This window comes from Hipposideros armiger, unplaced genomic scaffold (genome assembly GCF_001890085.2).
Source record: "Hipposideros armiger isolate ML-2016 unplaced genomic scaffold, ASM189008v1 scaffold_26, whole genome shotgun sequence".
NCBI lineage: Eukaryota > Metazoa > Chordata > Mammalia > Chiroptera > Hipposideridae > Hipposideros > Hipposideros armiger.
In genome coordinates, this window is record NW_017731376.1 from 1,435,906 (window position 1) to 1,461,348 (window position 25,443).

The following is a 25,443-nucleotide window of genomic DNA, read 5'->3' on the forward strand; positions in this document are numbered from 1 at the left end:
AAAGCGACCACACTGAATGATCTCTAGGGTATCTTCCTGCTCAAAAATTCGATGGTTTTGATTATCTGTAACTAGTAAACCTGAACAATCAATGCTTTTGCCAGTCTTTGACCTTGCAGTAATTGAGGGACTAAGGTGCATCAGTTTCCCTGTGTGATAGAGAGGCGGGAACTCTGTGTTGGAGAGAGTGAGCTTATGTGTCTGTAGCCAATCCCTGACCTGGTTCGACATGTGCCCCTCTGCGATGATACAACACAGGAGCTGCATGCTTCTGGCCTTGCCCACAGCTCTTCTGATAAAAGATATAGGACACATTCACATGCTGGAGGAAACAAAGCGTAAATCCATTTTTGAAATCACAGGGGTAGGCATACTGCACGATGGTTGCCCTCCAGTTTCCCTTTTGCCTGGCATCTCAAACACCTGTGGCAGAAAACAGTTAATCTGCTTACCAAAATAACATATTTTTGTGACATTGTTTTTCCACTTGGTAATTGATTAAAGACTTCGGTTACTAACTTTTTTCTTTATCCTTTTCAAACTAATCATGATTTTTCATAAATCTAAAATAACTTGGAGGTTATTTAAAATTTGTTGTAGTTTCTAGCAATAAAACCAGTCATGATTCCTTGAGAACTTGTCCCTAAAATAATTTTACACATCAAGGCTTTTTAAAAATAGGTCTATTATTCATGTGTTCTTTTCATGAATAGTATCTCCCATGTTGTAGGCATTAGGGTGGGTGAAAGGTAGAATATGGTTCCTTCTTCCGAGGTGCTCACTCTCCAGAGGAAAAAGTATAAGAATGAACAACCAACTGTAATAAAGGCACAGATTGCCTAGCTGTTGTGTCTGGGATATGAGCTGATACAGATGAAAGTTTTGGTAGTTTAAATACCTGACGGTAAGGCTTTTAAACACTTAAGATATGATATGACACATAAGATGTATCTTCTTATGGTAAGGAAAAAGGGACATTAAAAGGTATATGTAAGGGCCGGCCGAGTGGCTCTATTGGTTAAGAGCTCGCTCAAGAGTGCGAGCTCTGAGCAACAGCCATTTGATTCCCGGCCCGAGCTGAGCTGTCGCTGAGCTGCCAACAGGTGGCAGGATGGCTCAGCTAAAAAAAAAAAAAAAAGTATATGTAACAAAAGGCATATGTATATGACCCCTACATTATGTGTATGAAGTTCATTCGGCAGGCTTCAGATAGAGACATGCCAAAACCACACTACACTGGGATATGTGGCAATAGCAACTTCAGATTTGGAAGAAGTGGAAGATGTAACAACTGATTTGCAAAGGTCTCTAGGTATTATCTTGAGTTCATCAGAAGTTGGGATATGTGGCAATAGCAACTTCAGATTTGGAAGAAGTGGAAGATGTAACAACTGATTTGCAAAGGTCTCTAGGTATTATCTTGAGTTCATCAGAAGTTGGTGTTGGGCTTAACCTGGAGCTGGGCTGCCCTGAGTCGCCGGCGGCGGTGTAGGCTGCAGCCCCTGCGGCACTGGGTTGCCATGGGCTACCGTGTGTAGCCAGCAGCCAGCATGAGCGGCCAGCAGCCGCAGTGAGCGGCCGTCCAGAAGCCGGCGACTGATCTGCCTCGCCTGGGAAGAGCTCAATGATGGTGCCAACTTGGGCCAGTGAAGCAACGTCCTCCACAACTAGACTGAAGAACAAAATGACAGCAACTTGTCTGTTCCCCTTCCCCCAATTCCTTAATAAAAATCTCATTCCCCAATTCCTTAATAAAAATCTTTAAAAAAAAGAAGTTGGTGTTGGTTAATTTTTCCGTCTTTCCTCTTTCACATCTGGAATTCCTCCTACATATTGGTTGGTTAACAACTTTTTCTCTGAGATTTGTGAGACTTCTACCACATGAAATAGCCTGTGACTAGTTTGTTTTTAATTCATTACTTGTGTTCACATCCTGGAGATTGGGCTACCATGACATAACTGAGTGGCCATTGGTGGCTGGCACCAGCTCCACACTTGGTTATTTATTTTCTTTCAGTATTCAGAGTCCTGTATGAATGATCTGCTATACCTATAAGTAGAGGCACAAGCAAGTGACCATCTCTGCTAGAGATTGGAAGAGGTTTCGCTAAAGCAGAGATAGCCTGTGTGTTGGATTGTAAAGGATGAGTTGGAGTCTTCCAGGCAGCAGTGAGCGACAAGGAGCTTCCTGGTGGTGGGAAGCCCCTAGGCAGGGTTCCCGAGCCGTGAACTAGCATGGAAGGGGGAGAAGTGCAGTGTGGCTGGGGAACAGTACAGGCTCAGGTTACTACACTCCAAAGCATTAGGTATTTAGCAGTTATTTATTGGACAACTACCATGTGCAAGGCATGTGATAAATATTGGGGGATAAAAATCCCAAATCAGTCCCTGCCGTTAAGGGATTTTAAGTCTAAGAGCAGAGATTGTTGGACAAAGATCCAAATGACACAGTGTACTTTTGTATAAAGTAGCATAATAAGAGCAGTAAAAATCTAGCTCTCGGGTTTCACAAAGGAGAAAAGGTACATTCGTTTGGGAAAAGGCTTCATTGGAGAGTGTAGCATTTGAAATGGGCCTTGAATAATGGACAGAATTTCTTTGGACAGTAAGGATGACGTTAAAATGTTATCCAGACAGATTGTGACCCTCACATAAGTGGTACCATTAATAAAGGTCAAGAAAAATTGGTTTTAGGGTCAAGATGATGGCTGTAGCTTAGGACAGATTATCAGTTGGTTTTAGGCACAGTTGGAATTATGAGGATGACTGAGATTCCAGAAGGAAAGGATGTGGAAACAGAAGAAAATAATACTGAAAGCAGAACCTTGAAAAATACGTTCATTTAGAGGCTGAGAAGATTAAGAGAAATCAATGAACAGACAGATACGAGGTTGGACAATTAAGTTCACAAGCCCATCCTAGAAAAAGTGCTACATACCTCATTGCTGAATATCACTACAGTCACCTTTGAAGCACTCCCCTTGGGAAGCTATGCACCAACGCCAGTGCCTAGTGCACCCTTCAAAGAAATTTTGGAACTCTTTTTCTGGAATGGCCATCAGAGCTGTCATTGTATTACCCTTGATGTCCTGAATGTCATCAAAATGTCTTCCTTTCAATATTTCCTTTATCTTCAGGTAAAGAAAGAAGTGATTGGGGGCCAGATCAGGTGAGTAGGGAGGGTGTTCCAATACAGTTATTTGTTTACTGGCTCAAAACTCCCTCTCAGTGCCGTGTGAGCTGGTGCATTGTCGTGATGCAAGAGCCATGAATTGTTGGCGAAAAGTTCAGATCGTCTAACTTTTTCACGCAGCCTTTTCAGCACTTTCAAATAGTAAACTTGGCTAACTGTGTGTCCTGTTGGTACAAATTCATAATGAATAATCCCTCTGATATCAAAAAAGGCTAATAACATCGTTGCAACAAGCTCGCGAATTTAGTTGTCTGACCTAATAAGAAACAAATAAGAAATTGAAGAGAATTTTAGAAAGGAAGTCCTTGTTGGCAGTGTGCAGGCTGTACAGGTTGGAGCCAAAGAACAGGCAATGGTGATGGAGGAACCATATTGCTAGGGTTTAGGAATTGCACGGCTTGGGGGAGAGTGGGAGTAACTAACGTAGTGACTAGAGCATCAGCTAACAAGCATTGTGCGCCTTCCCTGTGCCCAGCATTGGCCTGAGAACTTGAACAAATTAACTTCTTTAATCCTCACTGCAGTCCTGTGAGAAGGGCACTGTTTGTTAACCCTTATTACAGGCCAGGAAACCATAGATAAACAGGCTGCGTCACTTGCCCACAGTCATGCAGCAAGTGGCGAGGCTGGGATTTAAACCTAGGACGTTCAGCGATAGAACTGGTGCTCCACATACCATGTTGCCACCCAGAAATTAAAGGACTTTGGTGGTAAAGTGAAGGCCATTCGTGGGGATGGTTAAAGACATTTGTGGGGTTTCTCCCCCTTTTTTTTATTACTTTCTTTTTTAAAAGAAGAGCAATCCCAGCCTGTTTGTAAAAATGGAATTACACAGAAGGGAAAACCTGAAAGTGAAAGCCAGAAAGGGAATAAGTCTTGGAATCAGAAGATGTAAGCTCAAAAGCAAAATTAACAAATTCACTTTGGGAGGCTGTATCTGGATCCAGTATTGGGCCTCAGACCCTCACAGGAGGAGGAAGGGGGCTACCTAGAATAAAAACAATAAGCTATTGTGACATGTCAGGCACCATCCTGGGTGTGTAACATGTATTAACTCATTTCATCCTCCCAGCAACCTTATCGCCCCATTTTCACAGATGAGACAGCCTGCAGAGATTGAGGAGTAGTTCCCATCTCACAGTCAGCAGCCTGGCTCCAGAGCCTGGCCCTTAGCCAGCTTGGAAGTGTCTCAGACTGTCCCCTTACACCCAGCCGTACCTTTTGGGGTCAGGAACAGCCAGTAGCCGAGTTCTGGATGCAGGCAGATGTGGCTTTGAGCCCCATTTACACCTGGACTGACAGTTTGCTGTGACAATGCCTCCCCCCAAAGGCTGTATGAAGAGCAAATGTGATCATTTATGAGGAGTGAAAGCTTGCTGCAAGCAGGGTCTTTGTCCCAGGGCCCAAAACAGGCACAGCACAACACAGATTTCTGTAAGGTATTGAGTCTGTAGGAGGCAGTCAGCAAAGGAATGAATGTAGACATAGGCTGGCATGGCACTCTACAAGGTAGTTCCCCTTCAGCCCTACTGGAGCACCGGTTTTGTGGTTGGAGATCAGAGTGCTCACCTCTGAGAAGCCAAGTATTTTGTTTTGTCAGTGGCCTTTGATCATTTGGTGGAAAGCATTTTCTAATCTACATTTTCACCCAAACTGTTCAAAAGGCTTCCCCACTGTCCAGATTGTTTGTATACACGAGTACAGTTTGGCTTGCAAGAAAAACACAGCACTTCTTATTCTTTCTTAGCCTTTAAGCTATGTGTAGCTAAAAGCCAAGAAGAGACCTAACTACTTGAAGGACTCCTGTTTTATTTAGGAGGAGTGACTGAAAACCCGTAACCATGAACGCCGTATTCATCATAGGAAAAGTGTAGCAAGACTCTGCTGTTCAAGAGTTCCAGGCACTGACCTTCCCCAGGGGAATTTGGGGAGCGGTAAGAGGAAGGCAGTGTTCCTGACAGTGTCTTCTCAATAATTTCTGGAACTGTCTCATAGACGAACAGCAGCAGGAAGACTTTGGGCCCTACTGGTTTAGGGACAGATTTGCTGGCCTCTGAGTGGGTTGAGGAGAGAGTTGGAACCCAGGAGGGGTTAGGGTGGTTGGGGATAGGACAAGAGGTTGCCCTCAGGATGTAGCTGACCTTGTGTCCCTAGGGTATGCCTGCAAGAAATGATGCGAAGAAACTTGAGCATTCGGTTGGGTTGTTATCTGCAGGTAGGTGGAGTGAAAATGCTGCTATAAGTTGGCATCACTTGGAGCTATGCTGTAATGGCAATTTATTGCCATGCAGTACACTTTGATCTGCACCACAGAGTTTCACCATAAAATGGAAAAGGTTTCAAGGAGAGTTAAAATTTCTCTTTTTTGCCTATATTTTCTCCATTCAGACCAACCATATCCACTTTGGGTTGAAACACAAATATCCTTTTTTCTCTCTGTCTTGGAATGACTACGCCATAAGATTTGCTTTGTATTTTCTTGAAGTTTTGTGAGTTAACCAAGGCAAAAAAAGCTAAAGTAGAAAGTGTTTACCAAAAAAAAAAAATAATAATTTGCCAGGGATAACCATTTAGAGCACACAATTGTTGCCTTCTCACTAGACCAGAAATACCAGTTCAGACATTTTGGAGAGTCCAAAGTTGTAGAAAATGCACCAGCCATTTGAAGTAGGATGAAAAATTGAGCTGAGTTCCCACAAGAGCAGATTCTTTCAGACCAGTGAAGCATTGTGCAGCTAAGGGAACTTCTACAGTGTGATCTGTGACACACTGGGAAAGTGAAACGTGACTGTCACCCTCCTCTCTGTCAGGCGTGGCCCTGCTTGCACCGCCTGTGTCTTCTGGTTGAGCTGGGGAAATAAATGTTTTACACTCCCCTTCACTTTAACATGATCATCTGACACGTGTACTTTGCTCTCTTGTATGTTGGCCTGGGGAGCCTTGAATTAATAGTCATTTTTTTGCCAGTGTCTATATATATGTGTTGTCAGACCCAGGATGCAGCCAGGTAGGGACTGAATGTCCCAGTGTCTTCTTGCGGGGAAGCACGGGGAGTTTATCAGAGGACTTGGATAGGAGTAGAAAATCAGCAGTTAGGCAAAAAAATGCTTTTTGCCCATTGGTTTTCCTGGCTGGATTTTAGTGTTTTTATAATGTGCATGTCTCTTGGTTTACTTGAATATTTGAGGGTGCTTCCTCTCTAGGTTTTGTTCTGCTTACAGTTTTAAAAACAGTAATAATACAGACAGCATAATGGCTTATCTGCAACAAAAAAGTGCCCTGTGACTATCACAGTCAAACACGATTATAATAACTTATAAAGTGGCTTTCTAAAAAATAAAGAAGGTGTGCTCTCGCCCCCCTTGCTTGTTCGCCCCCTAAGGCTAGCACTCTGCTCGTCGGGGAGCGGGCCCGTGTTAGGTGTGCTCTTGGTGCTGCTTGTTCTCAGCCTTCTGAGATCTGCAGCCTGATAGAATTCCTCACCATGGCAGTGTTTACTTTATTGGACATAACCACGTATAGAGCCTTATATTCTTTGCTTTTCATATTTTCTAAGTGAGATTATAAAACCTCAAAGTAAAAGGACACTGCCCTCATTTTATTTTTTTGTCTCGTTCCCTTCAGCTTTGGCTTCATCTTGTGCCATATGTGCTTGATTTCCCCCTCCCCCAACACCTTGAGGAGCAAAAACAGCCTGAGTGATGCCTGCTGGAGGTGAAGTGGGGAAGAGTGGGACCTAGTCAGCTAGGAATCAGGAAGGATGTCCAGCCTAGTTAAAGGATGATGTAGGTCAGAGGTTAAAAGGAACAAGGTGACAATCACTTGTGTCATTCCAGGGGGACTGTCAGACACAAGAGCCAAAACAAAAGTGGAAGGCCCCCAAGCCAGCACCCCTGCTTACCCCAGCCTTGCAGAAGATGTGACCCATCAGCTGTCATCACACCTCCCTTTAGCTGTTGCTCCACAGCAGTACTGTCTCAAAGCAGTTCGATGTCATTAGCAGCTCCATCTGGAATTGGAGATGTATTTTCCTAGTGTGTGTCAGGGTTCCCCACCCACACCCGCCTATTCTCACCAGGTTTGGTGATTTCCTAGAAAGGCTCACAGGACCCAGCCTGTACAGTCCACCCTCTGTATCTGTAGGTTGGGCATCCGCAGATTCAAACAACCGGAGATCAAAACGTTTAGGAAAAATATTTCAGAAAGTCGATCCCTAAATAATACAGTGCAATAGCTATTTACATTTACATTATTAGGTATTATAAGTAATCTAGAGATGATATAAAGTATGGGAGGATGTGCGTAGGTTCTATGTAAATACTATAACATGTCGTATTATATAAGGGACTTGAGCCTCTGTGGATTTTGGTATCTGAGGCGGGCCCTGGAACCAGTCTCCCCATGGATACCAGATACCAAGGGATAACTGTAGACATACTCATAGCTGTAATTTGTTTCAGCAAAAAGGATTCAAAGCAAAAGCAGCAAAGGGGAAAGGTGCGTGGGGCAAAGTCTGGGGGAGAACAGGCGCGAGCTTCCAGAATCCTCTTCCTGTGGAGTCACACAGGATACACTTATTAATTCCTCCAGCAACAAGCTGTGACAGCACATGTGAAATGTCTGCCAGGGGTGCTCATTCGAGACCCAGAGTCCAGGGTTTTTATTGGGGCTGGTCACACAAGCACCCTCTGTCTGGTAAGTACTAAAATTCCTGACTCCCAGAAGGGAAGCAGGTGTTCAGCATAAACCATGTTGCACACAGTCCTCGTGCAGCAAGCCATTTTATCAGGAAATGGCGGGGAACCCTCCCCAGATAGGAGTTTCCAGATGCCAGCCAAGGGCCTATCTAAAGATAACAGCCTCAGGCCTGCTGTGTTGTCTTTTCTGCACAGTTTCTAGAGTTGCTCTTACATTTTTACTTTGAATTTATTGAACTGGAGGTTCACATTTGTGTCAGGTTCACATTTGTGTTGGTTAGATGGGCCTTTGTCTGTCGTTAGTTAGGGAGAACCCTGATCTGGACCGATGGGTGTTTTGCTTTCTGGACGTGGTTTTCCTTTCACAGTGCTGCCTGCCTGCAGCCTGGGTGTCTGCCCACAGGGCAAGTTCACTGCCTGCTCTGTCCTTTTACCAAGGTGACTCATTCCGCCTTCACCCCACTGCCTTGCTGGGGTTATCAGACTGTCTGGTCCTGGCAGCACTTCCTTTCCTTTGTTCCCAGGGAGACTTGGGGGCACTGGCGGTTTATTTCGCCTCCAGATCCCATAGGCACAGACTTGCCACCCCACTGAGCAGCTTTCTGGGGAGAGCTGAGTGGGGGGAGGAGAGTGATTGTACTTAACTTCCATTTAAAACCTGTCTTACTATTTTTGGAAATCTATCTTTGGGATTTGAACTTTTTTGCCTTTGAGTTTTGCTCTTCTATTTCTATTGGGTTGTTGGAAAAGTCATGCCGCATGTTTGCAACAGATGGCGCTAGTTCATTTTTGGAAGTACTAGAGTCATTTGCAACTATGTTATTGCTATGTCATTTGACAGCTGACAGTTCTAGCTTCATTCTAAAAAAAAAAAAATTTGAACGATTTGGTTGAGTTTTGGAGATTTTACAACAAGTTGAAGATGGAAGACCAAACTGCATTTTTGCCATATTTTACTGTTTTACTTCCATAAAGGGAAGAACATGCGTCAAGCTTCTGAAAAGTTGCATAAAGTTTATGGTGACAATGCTCTAAAAGAATGTCAGTGCCAACGATGGTTCACAAAATTCCATGCTGGTGATTTTGATCTCAATGACGCTCCTTGATCAAGGAGATCCACCGAGGTCGATGATGACAAAATAAAGGCATTGATCGAGTCAAACCCATGTTACATGACATGAGAGATTGCAGAAACATTGAACATCCATCATTCAAGCGTTCATGAGCACCTGAAGAAGCTGGGATATGTAAGCAAGCTCGATATTTGGGTTCTGCATGAACTCAAAGAAGTTCGTTTGACGGTGCATATAAACATCTGCAATATGCTCATTAAACTTGAGGGAAACGATCCTTTTCTGAAGCGACTGATAACTGGTGATAAGTGGATTGTTTTCAACAATGTGGTGCGCAAACGGTCTTAGTCCCGACGTGATGATTCACCTCAAACGACATCGAAAGCAGACATTCATCAGAGGAAGGTTATGCTCTCAGTGTGGTGGGATTTTAAAGGTGTTGTGTTTTTCGAGCTCCTACCAAGGATCCAAACTCAATTTGAATGTGTACTGTCGGCAATTGGATGGTTTGAACGAATTCATCCAGAAACTTCCAGAGCTCGTTAATTGTAAAGGAGTTGTGTTCCATGGCGACAATGCGAGACCACACACAAATTTGATTACCCATCAAAAATGATTGGAGCTTGGATGGGATGTGTTGCCATGCCCACCATACTCGCCTGACCTTGCGCCATCAGACTTCCACTTGTCTCACTCTCTTCAAAACTCCTTGAGTGGTATAACGTTCAATTCAGACGAGGCTGTAAATCAGCACCTTGTTCAGTTTTTCACAAATAAAGACAGGTCCTTCTATGAACGAGGGATTATGAAGCTTACTGAAAGATGGCAAAAGGTTATCGAACAAAACGGGCAATATATCATTGATTGATCTTTGTTCTTTATATAAATAAATGACCTTTGAAAAACATAGACAAAAAAAAGTCATGACTTTTCTGACGACCCAATATTTCTTTTCCTCTTTGGTTTTCTGCTTTGAGATTTAGTTGCCTGGTTTCAGAAATCTCCCATCATGATGGTGGTCCAGAACTGCAGTTGACCCTTGAACAACATGGGGGTTAGGGACGTTGACCTCAGCACAGTTGAAAATCCACATATAACTTTTGACTCCCCCCAAAGTACACTCTTAATAGCCTTCTGTTGACTGGAAGCCTTACCAGTAACATAAACAGTCAATTAACACATATGTTGTATGTTATATGTATTATATACTGTGGCCTTAGAATCAAAAGCTAGAGAAAAGAAAGTTACTAAGAAAATTATAAGAGAAAATACATTTGCAGTATTTATTGAAAAAAATCCACGTATAAGTGGACCCGCGCAGTTCAACTTGTGTTGTTCAAGGGTCAGCTGTACTTTTTACTGTCATCTCTGGGCAGGTTCATTTTAGCTGACCTGACCGTCTCCTGTTCACCCTTTGAGCTGCAGAAGCTCTAAAGCAGTGGGCTTCTGAGACCCAGAGGGGGCATCTCAGTGTTGGCTTCATGCATCGCTTATGTTTGCATTAGGACACATGTGTCCTTGTACTTATGGCTGGAACTGATTGACTTACAACATCTGCCTGTAATGTGACCAGATGATCTATTTTTAGCCACAGCACCTATTCCACAGTCCTGGCCAAAGTTATATGGGCAAACTGATCCCCGTAGGGCTTGACTTGTCACTGATCGTGACTGAACTAAATTGACCAGCTTCAATCTTGTGGCAGCTTCACTGAGGTGCCCTTGGGATTCAACTAGGGCAGGCATGGGCAAGGGAGGAGGATTGCTCTCCCAAATTGGCTGATCACCAAAGTCTACTCTCATGGGTGTCTGTTCCCTAAAATCCCCTTGGGGACAAGAGTCTTTTTGCACCGTTATTAGAGTGTAAAGTCTTACCCCTTGGTGATTTAAGGACTATGGAAAAGCAGAGCTAAGGCATGGACTGCACAGGACGTTCCAGTTCTGAGAAGAAGGCGATGGCGGGTAGGGCGTAGGCACTCTGTGAACGGGCAGTGGAGCACTTGGAATATGGCTAGCATAGCTGAGGAGCTGAACTTTTAATTTTACTTAATTTCATTGAATTTCAGTAGCCACATGTGCCTAGTGGCTCTCATGGTGAACAGCGCAGTGCAGGAAGTAGTTATAGTGTGGCCTTCAAAATCTTAGCTCAGACCCCAAGTTTTGAGAATTTGTCATCATCCATGTAAAGGGTTTAGAACAGTGCCTGGCGAGAGCTATGTTTTTAGCAAAAACTGTGTGTTTAGTTGATGTTGGCTTATTATGTTTACTCAGTATTTTGAATAGAATGGTGGTAGAGTTCATGTGGAATATGAAAGTTTACTTTTTTTTAACTTTTATATTTTCTTTCTGTTCTAAAAAGAAAAATTTATTCTTTTTTTTGCTTTAGGTTGCTGCAGCAACTGGCCACACAGTAGTGTTGGTGGACCAGACAGAGGACCTCCTGGCAAAATCCAAAAAGAGAATTGAGGAAAACCTTAGGAAAGCGTCCAAGAAGAAGTTTGCAGAAAACCCCAAGGTAATTTCTTGCTATCGATGTCCTCTGACCACTTCACATTGCGGGTGGGGAGGGGAGGGGGGTGGTGGCTCGCCTTTGCTTGCCTTTTCAATTTATGTAAAACTCATTTCCTAACTGATCAATATCATAACATAATCACTAAACATACAGAGGGACTAGTTAGAAAACAAGAAGTAAATAATCATCTTGTTGGGTAGGATTTGGGGTTGAGGAGAAAGTTTCTATAGGGGGTGAACTCATTCTGTCCGCTGAGAGTTTGGGATTGAATGACACCTATTTTGTTAGAAGGATGGAAGAGGGAGAAACAGGAAGATACTTTTTGTACTTGCAAATAAAAGAGAATGACATAATAAATATTGTGTTTAGGTAGAAAGTTCTTATTGCTTAGTCATATCTTATGCCTATTATTGATGTACTTGCTAGAGAGGAAAATATAGGGTGAACCATTCTTACTTCATAGCAGCAGAAGAGGTACAAGAACTTGAGGAACTCCTATAAGGTTGGGAACTCTGGTTTAATGACTCTTTTTCATTGGCCCTTCGCAAATAATAAGAAACACTGCAAAAGTCACCCCAGTGAATTTTTGTTTACCTTTGTCACCTTGTTAAAGTTGCTTAAGATTGATTTGCGTGGGGCTTCAATGGAATTTCTCTCCATATACAGGCAGAGAAGAGTGCAAATAGGGTTTTTGTTTTTCATCTGATATAACCACAGAGGTGTGTGTAGTTACCTTTAAATTTTTTTTTTGATGTGGTAAAATATATATAACATAAAATTTGCCATTTTAACCATTTTTAAGTGCATAACTCGGTGATTTCAATTACGTTCACACTATTGTGCAACCATCACCACTGTTTCCAAAATTTTCTCATCTTTCCAAACTGAAATGTACCCATTAAGCAATAACTCCCCATTTCTTTCTCCCCCGTCCCTGTTAACCTCTAACCTTTCTGTTTCTCTGAATTGCCTATCCTAGGGACCTTATATAAGTGAAGTCAGATATATTTGTCCTTTTTTGATTGATGTATTTCATTTGGTATAATTCTTCAAGGTTTGTCCATGAACTTCATTCCTTTTTATGACTGAATAATATTCCATTATATGCATACACCACATTTTGTTTATGCATTCATCTATCAATGGACACTTGAGTTGTTTTCCCCTTTTGGCTATTATGAATAATGCTGCAGTGGACATTAGTGTACTGTCTGTTCAAGTCCCTCTTTTAGTTATATACCTAAAAGTGGAATTGTTTAGTTTTTTGAGGAATCACCAAACTGTTTCCGTAGTGGCTGCACCATTTTACATTCCCATCAGCAATGTATGAAGGTTCCAGTGTCTCTACATCTGGGCCAACACTTGCTATTTTCCATTTTTTTCATAACAGCTATCATAGGAGGTGTGAAAGTGGTATCTCATGGTTTTGGTTTGCATTTTCTTAATATCTAATCACCTTTTAAAAATCATTGGGACAGGGATGGAGATTGTTTTCAGGGTGACTCTGAATCCGATAACCTGCATTTTTCACTTGTTTACTCTGCAGACCTCTGCAGATTGTTCCCCGATGTGCAGAGACTCGGCCTCACCCCCCACTGTGAATAGATGGCCCTGTGCCCACGGGGCTCAGCTCCTGAAGAGTCACTGCTCAGGAGCCTGGTCCCCTGATGTGTCTCACCTCTGCCTGGGACAGGCTTTGAGGAGGGACTTGTCAGCTTCAGCCTTGCGTGGTTGGCAGTACCGTATCTGCCTAGCCCTGCTGACCAGCACAGCAGCACTAGCTACGAGTGGCTGTGGAACACCTGAAATGTGGCTCGTCCAAATCGAGTTATGCGGGAAGTGTAAACTAGGCACCAGATTTCAAAGACTCACCGGAAAAAAATATATAAAACATCCAAATTTTTAAAATATTGATTACATTTTGAAACAATAATAATATATTAGATATATTGGGCTCAATAAAATTACCTGTTTCTTTTCACTTTTTAAAATGCAACCAATAGAAAATTTGAAATCACCTATCATCTCACATTATATGTCTATTGAACAGCTCTGATAGTTGTCTGTTCCATGATGATTTGGGATGCCTTCGCTGCTTATGACCATTATGGTGCCCCATGGGCAAATTACACCTTGAAATCAAATGGCAGTTGATACAGGCACTGGTCTGTTTCTGCCCTAACTGAGGTCTGTTTGTAGAGCCTTGGAGTCACAAATGAGGCAAAGACGGGACTGCAAGCTCTTTGAGAGCAGAGGCTCTGTTTGTTTTTGAAACACTATTGCTGGCATGTGATGGGTAATGACTATTTGATGAATGACTAAGTTTGGCTTTCTTACCTTCTTGTTTCCCTTACTCAGCTCTTCCCTACCTCCTGTGAGAGGGGAATAGTCAGCACCGCCTCCCAGACTGGCGGGTGGTGCTGAGCTAAGCTTTCACCCTTTTCTGGAAGGACAATTACAGGCTTCGTAGAACAGAACATGGCAGTCTGTTGCCCTGGGGACAGACACAGGAGGCCAATACAGGTGCTGTGAACAGACCGTTTAGTAACCAGAGCAGAGCTAAGAGCTTGGAAAATTACAACCTGTACACCACAGTGATGGTTGACCAACAGTGGGGCTTGTTCACAGGCCAATTCTTGCCTCAGTGTCTAAAGTACATGGAGATGCCATTGTCCCTGAGCAGAAATGTGGGGGGTTTATTTCTCAGAATTTTAGGGCGCATTCAAGTTGTGTCTCAGGTGTGCAGGTCTATTCTCACCCTCCTTTTTCCTTCCGCCTTAGCAGCAAGTCACATGCCATTTTCTGGTGAGCTTAGTGAATATTCTCCTTCCTTCCACTGCGACAGGCTGGCGAGGAGTTTGTGGAGAAGTCCCTGAGCAGCCTATCGACCAGCACAGACGCGGCGTCTGTAGTCCACAGCACGGACCTGGTGGTGGAAGCCATCGTGGAGAGCCTGAAGCTGAAGAGCGAGCTCTTCAAGAGGCTGGACAAGTTTGCCGCTGAGTACGTAGCCCCTGGCGTTCTGCCGGGTCTGAGGCCTCTCCCCACCTCGGGCTTTGCTCCCAGGAAGGCATCTCCTGACACTAGGCCCACTTCTCCTTCTATAGCCCACAAGCTATTTCCCTTCTCACTATCCTCCTGCTCCCAATTTGCTTCAGGAGGCCCAGGCTGCCCTGATCTGATCCTAGTCCCCAAACGAGGGTGGACTTTCCCACAGTAAATGAGGGTCCATCTAGGACCAGGCCTCTGTCTCTTGCAGCATCTGGCTCACAAGCCCTCCCAAGCCAGAGGATGTAGGGGAATTGGACATGTCCTTCAGTGTCCACTGAGGAAACTCAGAGCAGCTTCATGTGTTCCCCTTATTTGGGTGGAGCAAACAGAATGGCGTCAGGGGAGGGGATGCCTCTGTCTACACAAAGTTCCCCAGGACTTTCCTATTTAGAGCTTTATCTGGGCTAAATTGGAACAGTCTTGGGAGCATTAAAGGAGCATTGAGTTTTTACCAGGCATCCTGGCAAAGGGCAAGCCAGCCTCATATAGGTCAGGCATACAGGTGCCTGGGGCTCAGGACTCGGTGCAGTGTCAGCCAGCTTGTGCACACATGCAGCTGGAGTGCTCAGAATCTGCATCCTTCCATCATAGCTTGACTCTTGGCTTTTGGCATTCGTGACACCTGACTGATTCATTCACGCTCTCCTGTGTCTTCTTAGTTGCATTTTACCCTTCTTGGTTGGAACTGAAAATCAGAATAAGATTATATGACAAAAGTAATTCTTAGGTAACCACCAGTGAACAGTGGCTCAAGAGAGACCCTTGAATACCAGCCTTGTGGAATGTTGACTCTCAGAGCTCTGTGGCCTGCTGTCTGGAGAGGCCCTGCCCTGTGCAAAGAGAAGAGACCTGTCCTTCTGTCACCTGGCCGTCACTCTGCTGATCTCTGTGCTCATCCTCTGTACACTGGTATTTAGGGGCTGCAGAAACATCTGGCAGAAACCCAAGTCTCTCCAGGTAGGGGTGCTGGCTCCCAAGGCAGCAGGGAGCCCTCTAAGATAAGCAGACACCCACCCCAGGAAAGGGAGGGTAGCCACACAGTTTGGCCTTTATTGAAATGTTGGCATTCTCTAGTGATAGTGACAGGTCTGACTGCCCTCTGTGTTAGCACCGAGTAACAGAAGGACTATAGGGAGACTTGGGTGGCCTGGAGCCTGTGGCCAGCCCCCACTACGTCCCTCTCTGACCGTAGACCTTCATGAATCAGCCTTTCTGGCCCTCAGTTTTATCATCTGTAATTGGAGTTGAGGGGTTCGAGATAAATAGTTTCCCAGACAATCCCAGTTCTAACTCTCTAAGACTAATTTTCCTGGCGATCTGTAAAATAGAGGCAGTGATGCCATTGCATGCCACAGATATGACTGCTTCTGGCCATCAGCCATCCTTCTCTGCACTCTTGTTTTCATTTCAAGCAGCTTGATTGAGATATAGTTTACTGCTACTTTACAGTTAGAGCCTATAACAGGAGATGAAGATACGTTCCAGTGATAACATTCTGGGTGGAAGCCCTGATGAAACAGTGGCATCCTGGAAGAGGACACGACTTTCCTAGCGGCAGTGTAAGAAGTGCAGCTGTAAAGCTTCTGAGGCCCCCGGTCAGCCGGGCCGAGCCCTCCTCTCCCCTTTAGACAAGCATGGGCTCTCTGATCCACTACGGTCCTCCCCACCCCCTTTTGTCTTCTCCACACTAAGCCTTGGAAGTGTTGTTCATGATCATTATGCCTGTGCTGTGGATTTTCTGTTAGTACATTTAAGAGAAAGGTAGTTTTTTGGTACCTGAGTGTCAGAAAAGGAAAAACAAAAGTTGGTCCAAGAAAGTCAGCTGTTTCAGAGAAAATGTGAGGGTGTACTTTTTGTGGAAGATAAGACAACCCTGTATATTTACTATGTCAGCACATTGTGTTTGTGTTGAAAGAAGGCACATGAGACGCTTTTAGGAGCAGAGCCAGCCCCACTGATTGGGAGAGGGGGAGGGAAAGGTCCGTTGGGAGGAGACATTTTTTCCCTTCTGATAACGTGTGTGCTGTGAGGGCCCAGGGCTGGGCTCTGTGGTAACTGCATCCTTGCATGAAACGTGCTCTCCAGCCAGAACACCTCATTTCTTGCAGATGGGTTGCCCTTCAAATGCCCTATAAAAAGGTACCTCGTGACATGTGCACTTTTTTGGCCCAGATTTGTGAGGGAAAAATAAGGATGCGCGTTATACATGGGTAGTACTAATTCTGTATCTATATAAATGCTTTTAATTCTTTTATTTATACTTATGAGTTAAAAGTGTAACTCCAAAAATCAATAACAATATCCATAGGCAAAATAATACCCTGGAATACGATAATCGGTTTTGTTGAACTTACGACGAACTTGTAATGTAAACAAATAAAAGTTTGAATTAAAAAATTAAAACAAAAGATTTTTTCCCTGAAAGTTTGGGACAAAAACTTGGGTGCGCATTAAGGGGACGGGGGGGGGGGGCAAAATACGGTAACAGCCTCTCCTCCCACCGCCCTACGTGGCAGTGGCCCTGCGGCTGTGGTTCAGAGTGTGAGGGTTAACAACACTCGTGTCGGCCACACATCGTTATCGCAGACAATCTTTTCTCACTACGTCCTGCAATGGGCAGTAGTTTATTTCCCTCATTGACCCAAAAGCAAGAAGCTTTGAAAATCAGAGTTTTTAAATTTTAAAGGTGTCCTTTTTTAAAAAATGGAAAAGCCGCTCTGTCTGCCTTTTGTCCAGTGGCTACCCTGGGAGTTGTTTGAGAACGTGTTCCAGTGCCTGGAAAGTGAGGGCTCTGAGGACGGAAGGATTTCCCTGAGGCTCTTGGCAGCCCCCGAGCCACACCGGCTTCTCCTTTCACCTCACTCTTCTCTTGTTCCAGATTACTTGTTTCTTCCGCATTCCCCTCCGCCTCTCCTCCCACTTGCCCACGATTTCAGGCAGATCGTAGTATTGGTTTGTGGTAAGCACGGACCCCCAAATCCGGTCAGTACAGGGAGGGACAGCTTCCCTCCCTGTACTGTTACCAGACCTTTGTGGTTCTCTGATTAGCATCAGGCCGTTTTGTGTGTACCCATCCACAAGGTGGCGCTATAGGAAAGCCTAGAAGCTTTGCCTGTCTAAAGATTTGCCTGTCACGCTTTTGGCACCGCACTTCATTGTGGTCTTTAAAAATTAAATTTGGTTTAAAAATATAAGAAAAAAAATTAAATTTGGTTTAAGTCAGTATGGATTTTTAAAATTAGTAATATTGTATATGCACAGAAGAAGGTGGTACTGCTTTTTAGGAGCAGAATACCTTGAACTATATTTATCATGTGTATGCATATATCCTTCTTCAGTTCTACCTGTGTGGCCTTAACACTGCTTTTGGACCATGGTGGTTTTCTTCTGTTTTCATTTGAATTCCCATTCAGTGGAGAAGTAAAGCTTTTCGCTTGAGGGGAAAAGATCTCAGTTCATTTTTATCATCTGCTGTTTCTACAATAGTTGAGGATTCAGGCGTTTCTTTACAAGCTTTTTGTTTGCGTGTGACACATCCTTTGTTTATTAGTCTTTGATCACTTAGAGTTTCATTTTGTGATTAGGTTGGTTAAGTAGCTGCCTCCTTTTTTTACTCATATACCATGAAAATTTAACTAATACAAGTAGATAGGAAAAAGTTGGCTATCTAAAATTAAGGAAAGATTGGCAAAGTTTAAATATATACGCCTTTGGAACGTAATTTTTAAGTTACTGAATATAAAAATTTGAACGTAAATGAGCCAGGTCCCTTGATTTCTGCCTTTGCTTTTCAGTGTCTTTTCTCTGCCTTCCTGTAGGAGTCAGGACAGCAGATCTGGGCAGGAAGCAATTACCTTGTTTGTGCATTGCACCTGAGAGTACTGTTTACAAAGAATGAGTCCTGACTCATTCCGATACTCCACTGTTTTTCTCTCCACAGACACACAATCTTTGCCAGCAACACTTCCTCTTTACAGATCACGAGCATAGCCAATGCCACCACCAGACAGGACCGATTCGCCGGGCTCCATTTCTTCAACCCAGTGCCCTTGATGAAACTCGTGGAGGTCAGTAGGCACCTGCTTGTGCATGTCTGCTCACTCTGCCAGCTCAGCCCTGCCTCTCTGAGCTGCATCTGCCTTGCCGCTGGGGAGTGCACTGGATGGATTGTAATGGAGGGTGGGGGGTGTTAACCTCGTGCTGTGTTTCTCTGGCCATAGTCCGTCTTCTCAGAGCCAAAGGAAGAAAGGGCACCTGATACCTCGGAAGGCCCCTGTGCTTTGTTTCTTCACAACCATGTGTTCTCACCCATGATGTACAGGAAGGCTGTTAACCTGGTGGAATGTCATTTACTTGTTTGTACCATAGTTGATGGGCAGTGAGTGCAGAGAGAAAGCAGCACTAAAGACTGCTGGCTTGATGAGACCCTGACGGGAGAGTGACACTTAACCAGATTGTTTCATTGAGGCCATTTTACTCCAGGCTATAAATGGAATTCTTACTAGACAGCCTGGCTTTTACACTGTACCACCTCATCCACTGTTCCAGGGTGCATTCAGCCCCATTCATCAGGGCCTCAGTGTCGTTCTCAGATGAGGCACATCTTCTAGGTGTTGTGATCAGAGCTATTGGTACAACTCCTGATAGCCTTGACCCTCCTGACCACAAACCTGCAGATGAGGGGAATGGCTGGGACTGCGCCAGCTCTCCTGCTGGGGCTGCTTCTGCTTGCTTGGAGACTTGGGACGAGGGAGATGGAGTCACAATAGACAGTCTGCGCCTGAAATGTAGCAGCTTGCCTTTTACAGAAGACAAATGACAGGGTCTGAGGAGCAGCCACCATTAAAGTAGCATTTGTTGTGAGGTTGAGGAGTTATTGTCGTGCGAAGTGTGGGGGACGTGGAGCCAGCTGGGCAGACCCCCAGAGCCTGGCGGGCTCCCTGGGAGAGTGTTTCAGGGTCTTTCTCTTCCAGGCCCCCTCCGTATCCCCCCTCGCCTACCCCAGCATGAGCAGTAGCTTCTAGGTTAAAGACGACTATATTTTCCTATAGTTTTCTGTCAAGTGACAACTCTGATCTGTCTTGCAATAGGAATGTTTCTGTTCTACTAACACTGCTCCTCAGCTTCTTCCAATTTACCCCATTCCCTAAGGCTGTTTTGAAGAAATTGAGGAATGAAAGGGAAGGGTACAGGGAATAGAAAAAAAACACATTTATCCTCTTTTATGCAGAAAAGAGCAAAGAAGAGGAATGGAATTTTCAACATTTCAGTACTTAGGGACTAATTACTTTCTGTAGTTACTGTATCATGTACATATGTGTTTTGGAGATAAAGACACATTTTATAGATTTACTTCAAACTCTAATGTTGTTTTCGACTACATTTATCTGATAATGTCTGTCTGTGTCTTTGGAAATATAGCACATTGGTTGTTAACAGCTAATGCTTAGCAAATGTAATATTTTCTAGAAAATGTTTTCTAAGTGCTCTTCTCTATTCAGTTATTCTTTAACTTTAGCTCCGCATATGTGTCTGAATGGGTCTTCTCCTTTATATTTTGGGTCGTCGGAAAAGTCATGACACATTTTTGCAACGAAAAACATAGAAAAATATGTCATTACTTTTCCGATGACCCAATATATTTCTTCTTTTCGGATTCTGTTTTGGGAATATAAGCAGAATTTCTGTAGCATGTTGTTATTTATTGAATGAATGAATATGCAGTCCTCCTGTTAAAAACCTTTACCACTGGCTTCTTTAAATCAACACATTATTTTAAAAACTCCATAACTGGTAACTTTACCCTCGTTCCATCTGTACAGTTCTGATGGAGACTTGTGACACCTCCTTGAACAGCTCTCGGACTGCTGTTTGATTGGTGATGCCTGCAGAACAGCGTCTGGCCCATTTCTTCCCGGTCTTCATGGTGCTTCTTTCTGTTTCCACTCACTTCCCTTAGTGTCATAACACCCCACCACACCCCAAGCTGTGAACACATTAAACCACAAATGATAACAGTTCTCTTCATTTATATAGCACCTTTCATCTTGCACAGACACTAGCTCATTAAGCCATACGGCGCTTTTACAATAGGGAAGACGTGGCAAGTATCATTATCTCGTTTCCCAGGGTAGAGGTAAGGCATGGAGGGTTCATTTGGCTTGCCCAAACTCATGGGAAGGGTCTGATGTAGAAGCCAAGCCTGTTTGCTTCGACTCTCGTTGAAGTTCCTTAACTGGCATTTAAAATATACATGTATTTTTTTCTTTTTAAGTTTAAATTCACCTGGATGTCTCTCCATTTGCTAAAATCTAATTCCTGACAGGTGAATCCTCTAAATATCTCCTGAGGGCTGATGCCAGCTGTGGTGCTGGGTGCCATCTCCTGTAGATCCCAGTGTGCCGCTGTATGTGTGGTAGCGGTCATACCCTAACACAGCATCTCGCAGGAGGTTGGGAGGACTGCAGGCGCCTTCCCCAAGTGCCTGGCAGGCGGCGCGGCAAGCCCCAGCCATGGGCCCTGCTGGCTAGAAATGAAAGCCTTCGTCTATGATGAGCTTGTTCGGGGCGTTTGGGCTCTGGGGTGTCTGTGCGTGAGAGGGTGGAGTAATGGGGAGACACTTGTCTCAGAGGCTAAGAGACCTGTGACTTGGCCAAATCACTCAATTTCCTGGGGCTCCTTTTCCCCCTCTATCTGCATGTAAGTCTTAAAGGGTAATCATCCTACTCTTGTAGATGTCTGGTTCCCTCCCTGAAGTAAATAACAGCAGCAAATAAAACACCCGCAAAACCTAGCACCTACTGAGAGCACGCCTTACCTGCTCATCTAATCTCATTCTCACCTCAGCTCCTTGAGATAGGTAGTGATTTCAGGTCATTTCAGTTTCACAAAACATGCCCAGAGTCACAGGGCCAGGGGATGGTGCAGTTGGGATTTGAGTCCAGGCCTGTCTCAGTGACAAAGCCTGTAAAACTCTCCTACACATACTTTATATTTGTATGTTAAGCCTTGATTTTGTATGTTCTGTGGTACTCCACTGTCTTAAAGTGGACATTTTGGTAAACATTTTGTTTCTGACTTGAGGTCCTTCTATTTTGACACGAAAACTCTTTTTGCTGCCTGTGTGGACACTCTTGATCAATGTTCCTTGAACCGTTCTCTTGAAATTGTTTGGTGACTCTTGGTCATAATTTGTCTCTGCTTTGCATTTCCAGATCATTAAAACACCAATGACCAGCCAGAAGACCTTTGAATCTGTAATAGACTTCAGCAAATCCCTGGGAAAGCATCCTGTTTCTTGCAAGGTATAGCATGGGTAGCTTGGGGAGGGGGTGGTTTTTTTCGGAACCTGACTTGTTCCAGGTAGACTTCTTCCCTGGTAGAATGATGCACGAGACGGGCACGTGTACTGCAGGCCTGTCCGCGGGCTGCGAACAGCAAGCTCCGCCTCTTCCTCAGTTTGCCAGTACGGAAGCCCAAGGCCACAGCAGATAGCCTGAGATCTATCGGGGGCCCATGGCTTTGGCTGACTTGAACACGCACAGCTTTTCTCTGGGTCTGGGCTTTTTTGTCTGTTGATGAGTGGCTGTGTTTCCATAAACAGATTTTGTTAGCCCATCAGCTTTAGCTTCTGCTGGGCCCCAGGGAGCCAGAAGCACCCAGTGTGCCAGGCACAGCCTGATGGACACATGTATCCCCAACAGAACTCCAGGCTTTCACTTTTGGTAAGAGCACTCCACATGGTTAGGAAGATAAGGAGAGAGAGGGGAGCCCCCCACCCTAGGTGGCTCAGCGATGCTGTTTCTCAGCCGGCTGTTGCATTGTAGTTTTGTTTTGTGTTGTTTTGTTTTCAATGGAGAGCATGCCTCGGCCTTTCCCCCTTTCTTAGAGTATCCAGTTATTAGATGTAAAACCACCCCCTTGCTCTCACTGGCTTTGTTTTGATTACCTTCAGTCTATTTGCTTTAGTTCTCCCAAAATTTAGGGATCACATTTCTGCATGGTTTGGCAGTTTTTCTAAAGGGGCAGTGTGTCACAAAGTGACATTAGAGGTTTTTATAAATATGTCACCTACTTTTTTGACCATAATCTTTTATATCATTTTGGTACTTTTCATAGCATACTTTCGCTTTCTGAAAGACTCTCAAATTTGAATTGCCAGTATTGTGTTAATTCATAAAGAATCATGCTGTTCGTGAATCATCTGAGTAAGTCGTCTGTCGATGGGGACCCCAGTAGCCAAAGAGAGTAGACTAATACATGATAGTCCCCCCAACTCCAGGGGGGTCGTGTTATTAGGGAGTCTCATTTTTTAACATTCATTTTTTCTCTGTTTAATTTTGTAGTTTTTAAATCATCTTGTTTTTTTAAAAGTTACATTAGTAACCAGTTGTTATGATTGCATTTTCTTACCAGTTTATGCTGTGTTAGTGGCAGACAGCAGGAGTATGTTAGAAAGAACATCAGTGTGTAGCATATAGAAGGCTAGAAATGGGAGTGCGGGGACGAACCAGTGATTATCTTCAGCAGCATAAACATTCATTCGCCTAGAATAAGGATCTGTTCTTGGATCAGGGTGGCCATGGCAGATGCAGGGATGGGAACTCTTTGGTCTCATAAAATTACTCTTATTATATCGTCCAGAACACTCACTCTGGACAAGACCTTAGGGCTTCCAGGGAGTCTTTCTGGGTCAGTTATTCAGGCTTTTGGTGAGGCATCGAGACAAGATAAGGCAATAGGGGTCCACACGCTTTACTGTAAAGAGCCAGCAGTGAACATTTTAGGGCACCTGGTCTCTGCTGCCGCTTCTCAATCCTTCTGTGGTAGCAGGAATATATGCCAAGATGAGTGTGGCTATGTGGCAGTAAAACTTTATTTATAAAATCAGGCTGGGGGCCGTATTTGGCCTGCAGGATTATGGTTTACCAACCCCTGATATAGAACAATTACATTAATGTGCCTGGGATGTGTCTGTCTTCCTAGTGAGACTTCACAGGGAGAGCGTGATGTAAAAAGTTAAGGCCATGGACACGAGCCAGCCTGACTGGATTCAAATCCTGGCTCTGGTACTTATTAGCTGTGTAACCTTGGGCAAGTTACTGAACCTCTCTGTGCCTCAGTGTTCTCTACGTCACCTAGAGGGAATAATAGTACTTGTCTTACAGGGTTATGAGGAATAAGTGAATATTAGTAAAGTACTTAGAACAATATCAGGCACATAATAAGTAAAGTAAATAAAGTAAATATATTTAATAAATACATATCAAGAATGTAAGGTGTACAATTACATAAAATTAAATTGCTTGATTCAAGGATGTTTCTTTACATTCCACCAATATTATGAGAGTATCTGTCTCTGCATCCTCAACAGCACTGAATATTTTAATGGGGGGAAAAAGCCCTTTCCCTATAATCTTACTGGCAAATGCTATTTTGTTCTAATGAATATTTCTTTGATGAGTAGTGAGCTCTATGAGCTTTTTATGCAGACAATATTAACTCTCTCTATATAAAAACTCTATACAGAGGGTCCCAAAAAAGTATATACATATTTTAAGAAAGGAAAAAACTATTAAAATTGTAATACTCAATATACACCGATAACAAAAGATGAATACAAGTCACATTTGACTTCTGCAATTACAAGAGGTGCTCAAAATGGTTACCATCAGCATAAATGTAATAGCTTTTTTCCTGTCTTAAAACATGTATACATTTTTTGGGCACCCTCTGTATGTTACAAGTGGACCAGATGTTCTTCCTGGGCTGCTTTCTGACTGCTGACCTTGTTTATGGCGTGCTTCGTGTACTCGGCTACCCTAGCGTGAGTTTCTGCAGCAAACTTTTTTAAGTTGAAAAGCATTTTTGCCCTGGTTATAAAAGCAACATCGTTTCACTAATATAATCTTGGTTAAACTGATCAAACTCCTCTTTGCATCGCCGTTTTCCTGGGAAAGAGGGTAGGGAGTGGTTTCAAAGGAGGTACAAGTCCTGCGGTTTTGTTGCCCAGCATATCCCGCGCACAGTCAGGTTAGCGGTAAGAGAAGTGCAGTGGCTGGTCATCTTGAATTTGGTGTTTGTGGGGTGCCTCCAGTGTGCGGGGAAAGGGAACCCAAGGCCAGGGGAAGGATTTCCGCCTGCAGGGAGATCACAGCCTGTTTTTAAAAGAGGAGGCGCCGTTTACTTAATGCAAATCAGCGTCACAGAAATACCACCCTGGCCGGCCCCACAAGCCCCAGAAGGTGAATCCACATCCCACACTAGGCCTCCAGGAAAGAGGGGGAAGCATTTCAGTGGGGAGGGGAAGGATGGAAGGAGTCGTCCAGGGTGGTGTGTCCTGGGTGGCATGCGTGAAAGGCCAGCGGGCGGTCTCTGAGGGCACCTGTTGGATCGTGCCAGCACCTGTCCCCACCGTCACCATTCTGCACCATGCGCTAAAGTGGGAGAAAATCCTGAGCGGCCTAGGAATGGCTTCGAGGAGCCCGGAATTAGTGCCACTGTGAGGGTAGTTCCAGATGGAGTGTTCTGGATTCTGGCAAGGGATGAGAGAGAGGAGAGGAATAAAAGGGTTACTATTTGAGTGTAGGGCAGTATACACAGCATTTTACGTGTGTGCTGATTTGTCTTCACAACTTGTCAGGTAGAAATGATCGCCCCCATTTCACAGATGAAACTGAGTTTCAGGATCCTGTCCCCAAAGCTGTGCTCTTTCTACTGACCCCCCTGCCATGATCCGCCTTTATTTCAGGAGCCACGCAACAGGGGTATCTGGGTTGGTTGGTTGGTTTTTAAGTGCTATGATTGTTGGATAAATTGTCATGTGAGGTGGAAGTAAGACTGTGCTTTAAAACAAGCTTTGAAAATGTGTAGCTTAATAAGTATGGGTCACATAATCCAGAGTGAGAAGGCCGATCTG

The 25,443-nt window shown here is 44.1% G+C and overlaps 1 protein-coding gene across 1 annotated transcript in view; it reads left to right on the forward strand.

Annotated features, from left to right (window-relative positions):
* Window positions 1–25,443, forward strand: part of HADH (hydroxyacyl-CoA dehydrogenase) — a 43,932-nt gene that overhangs the window by 9,854 nt on the left and 8,635 nt on the right. Inside the window, exons 2-5 of the mRNA XM_019636019.1 lie at window positions 11,349–11,477; window positions 14,320–14,477; window positions 18,466–18,592; window positions 21,740–21,829. Coding sequence (XP_019491564.1) covers window positions 11,349–11,477; window positions 14,320–14,477; window positions 18,466–18,592; window positions 21,740–21,829 — 504 coding nt within the window. The remainder of the gene's footprint in view (window positions 1–11,348; window positions 11,478–14,319; window positions 14,478–18,465; window positions 18,593–21,739; window positions 21,830–25,443) is intronic.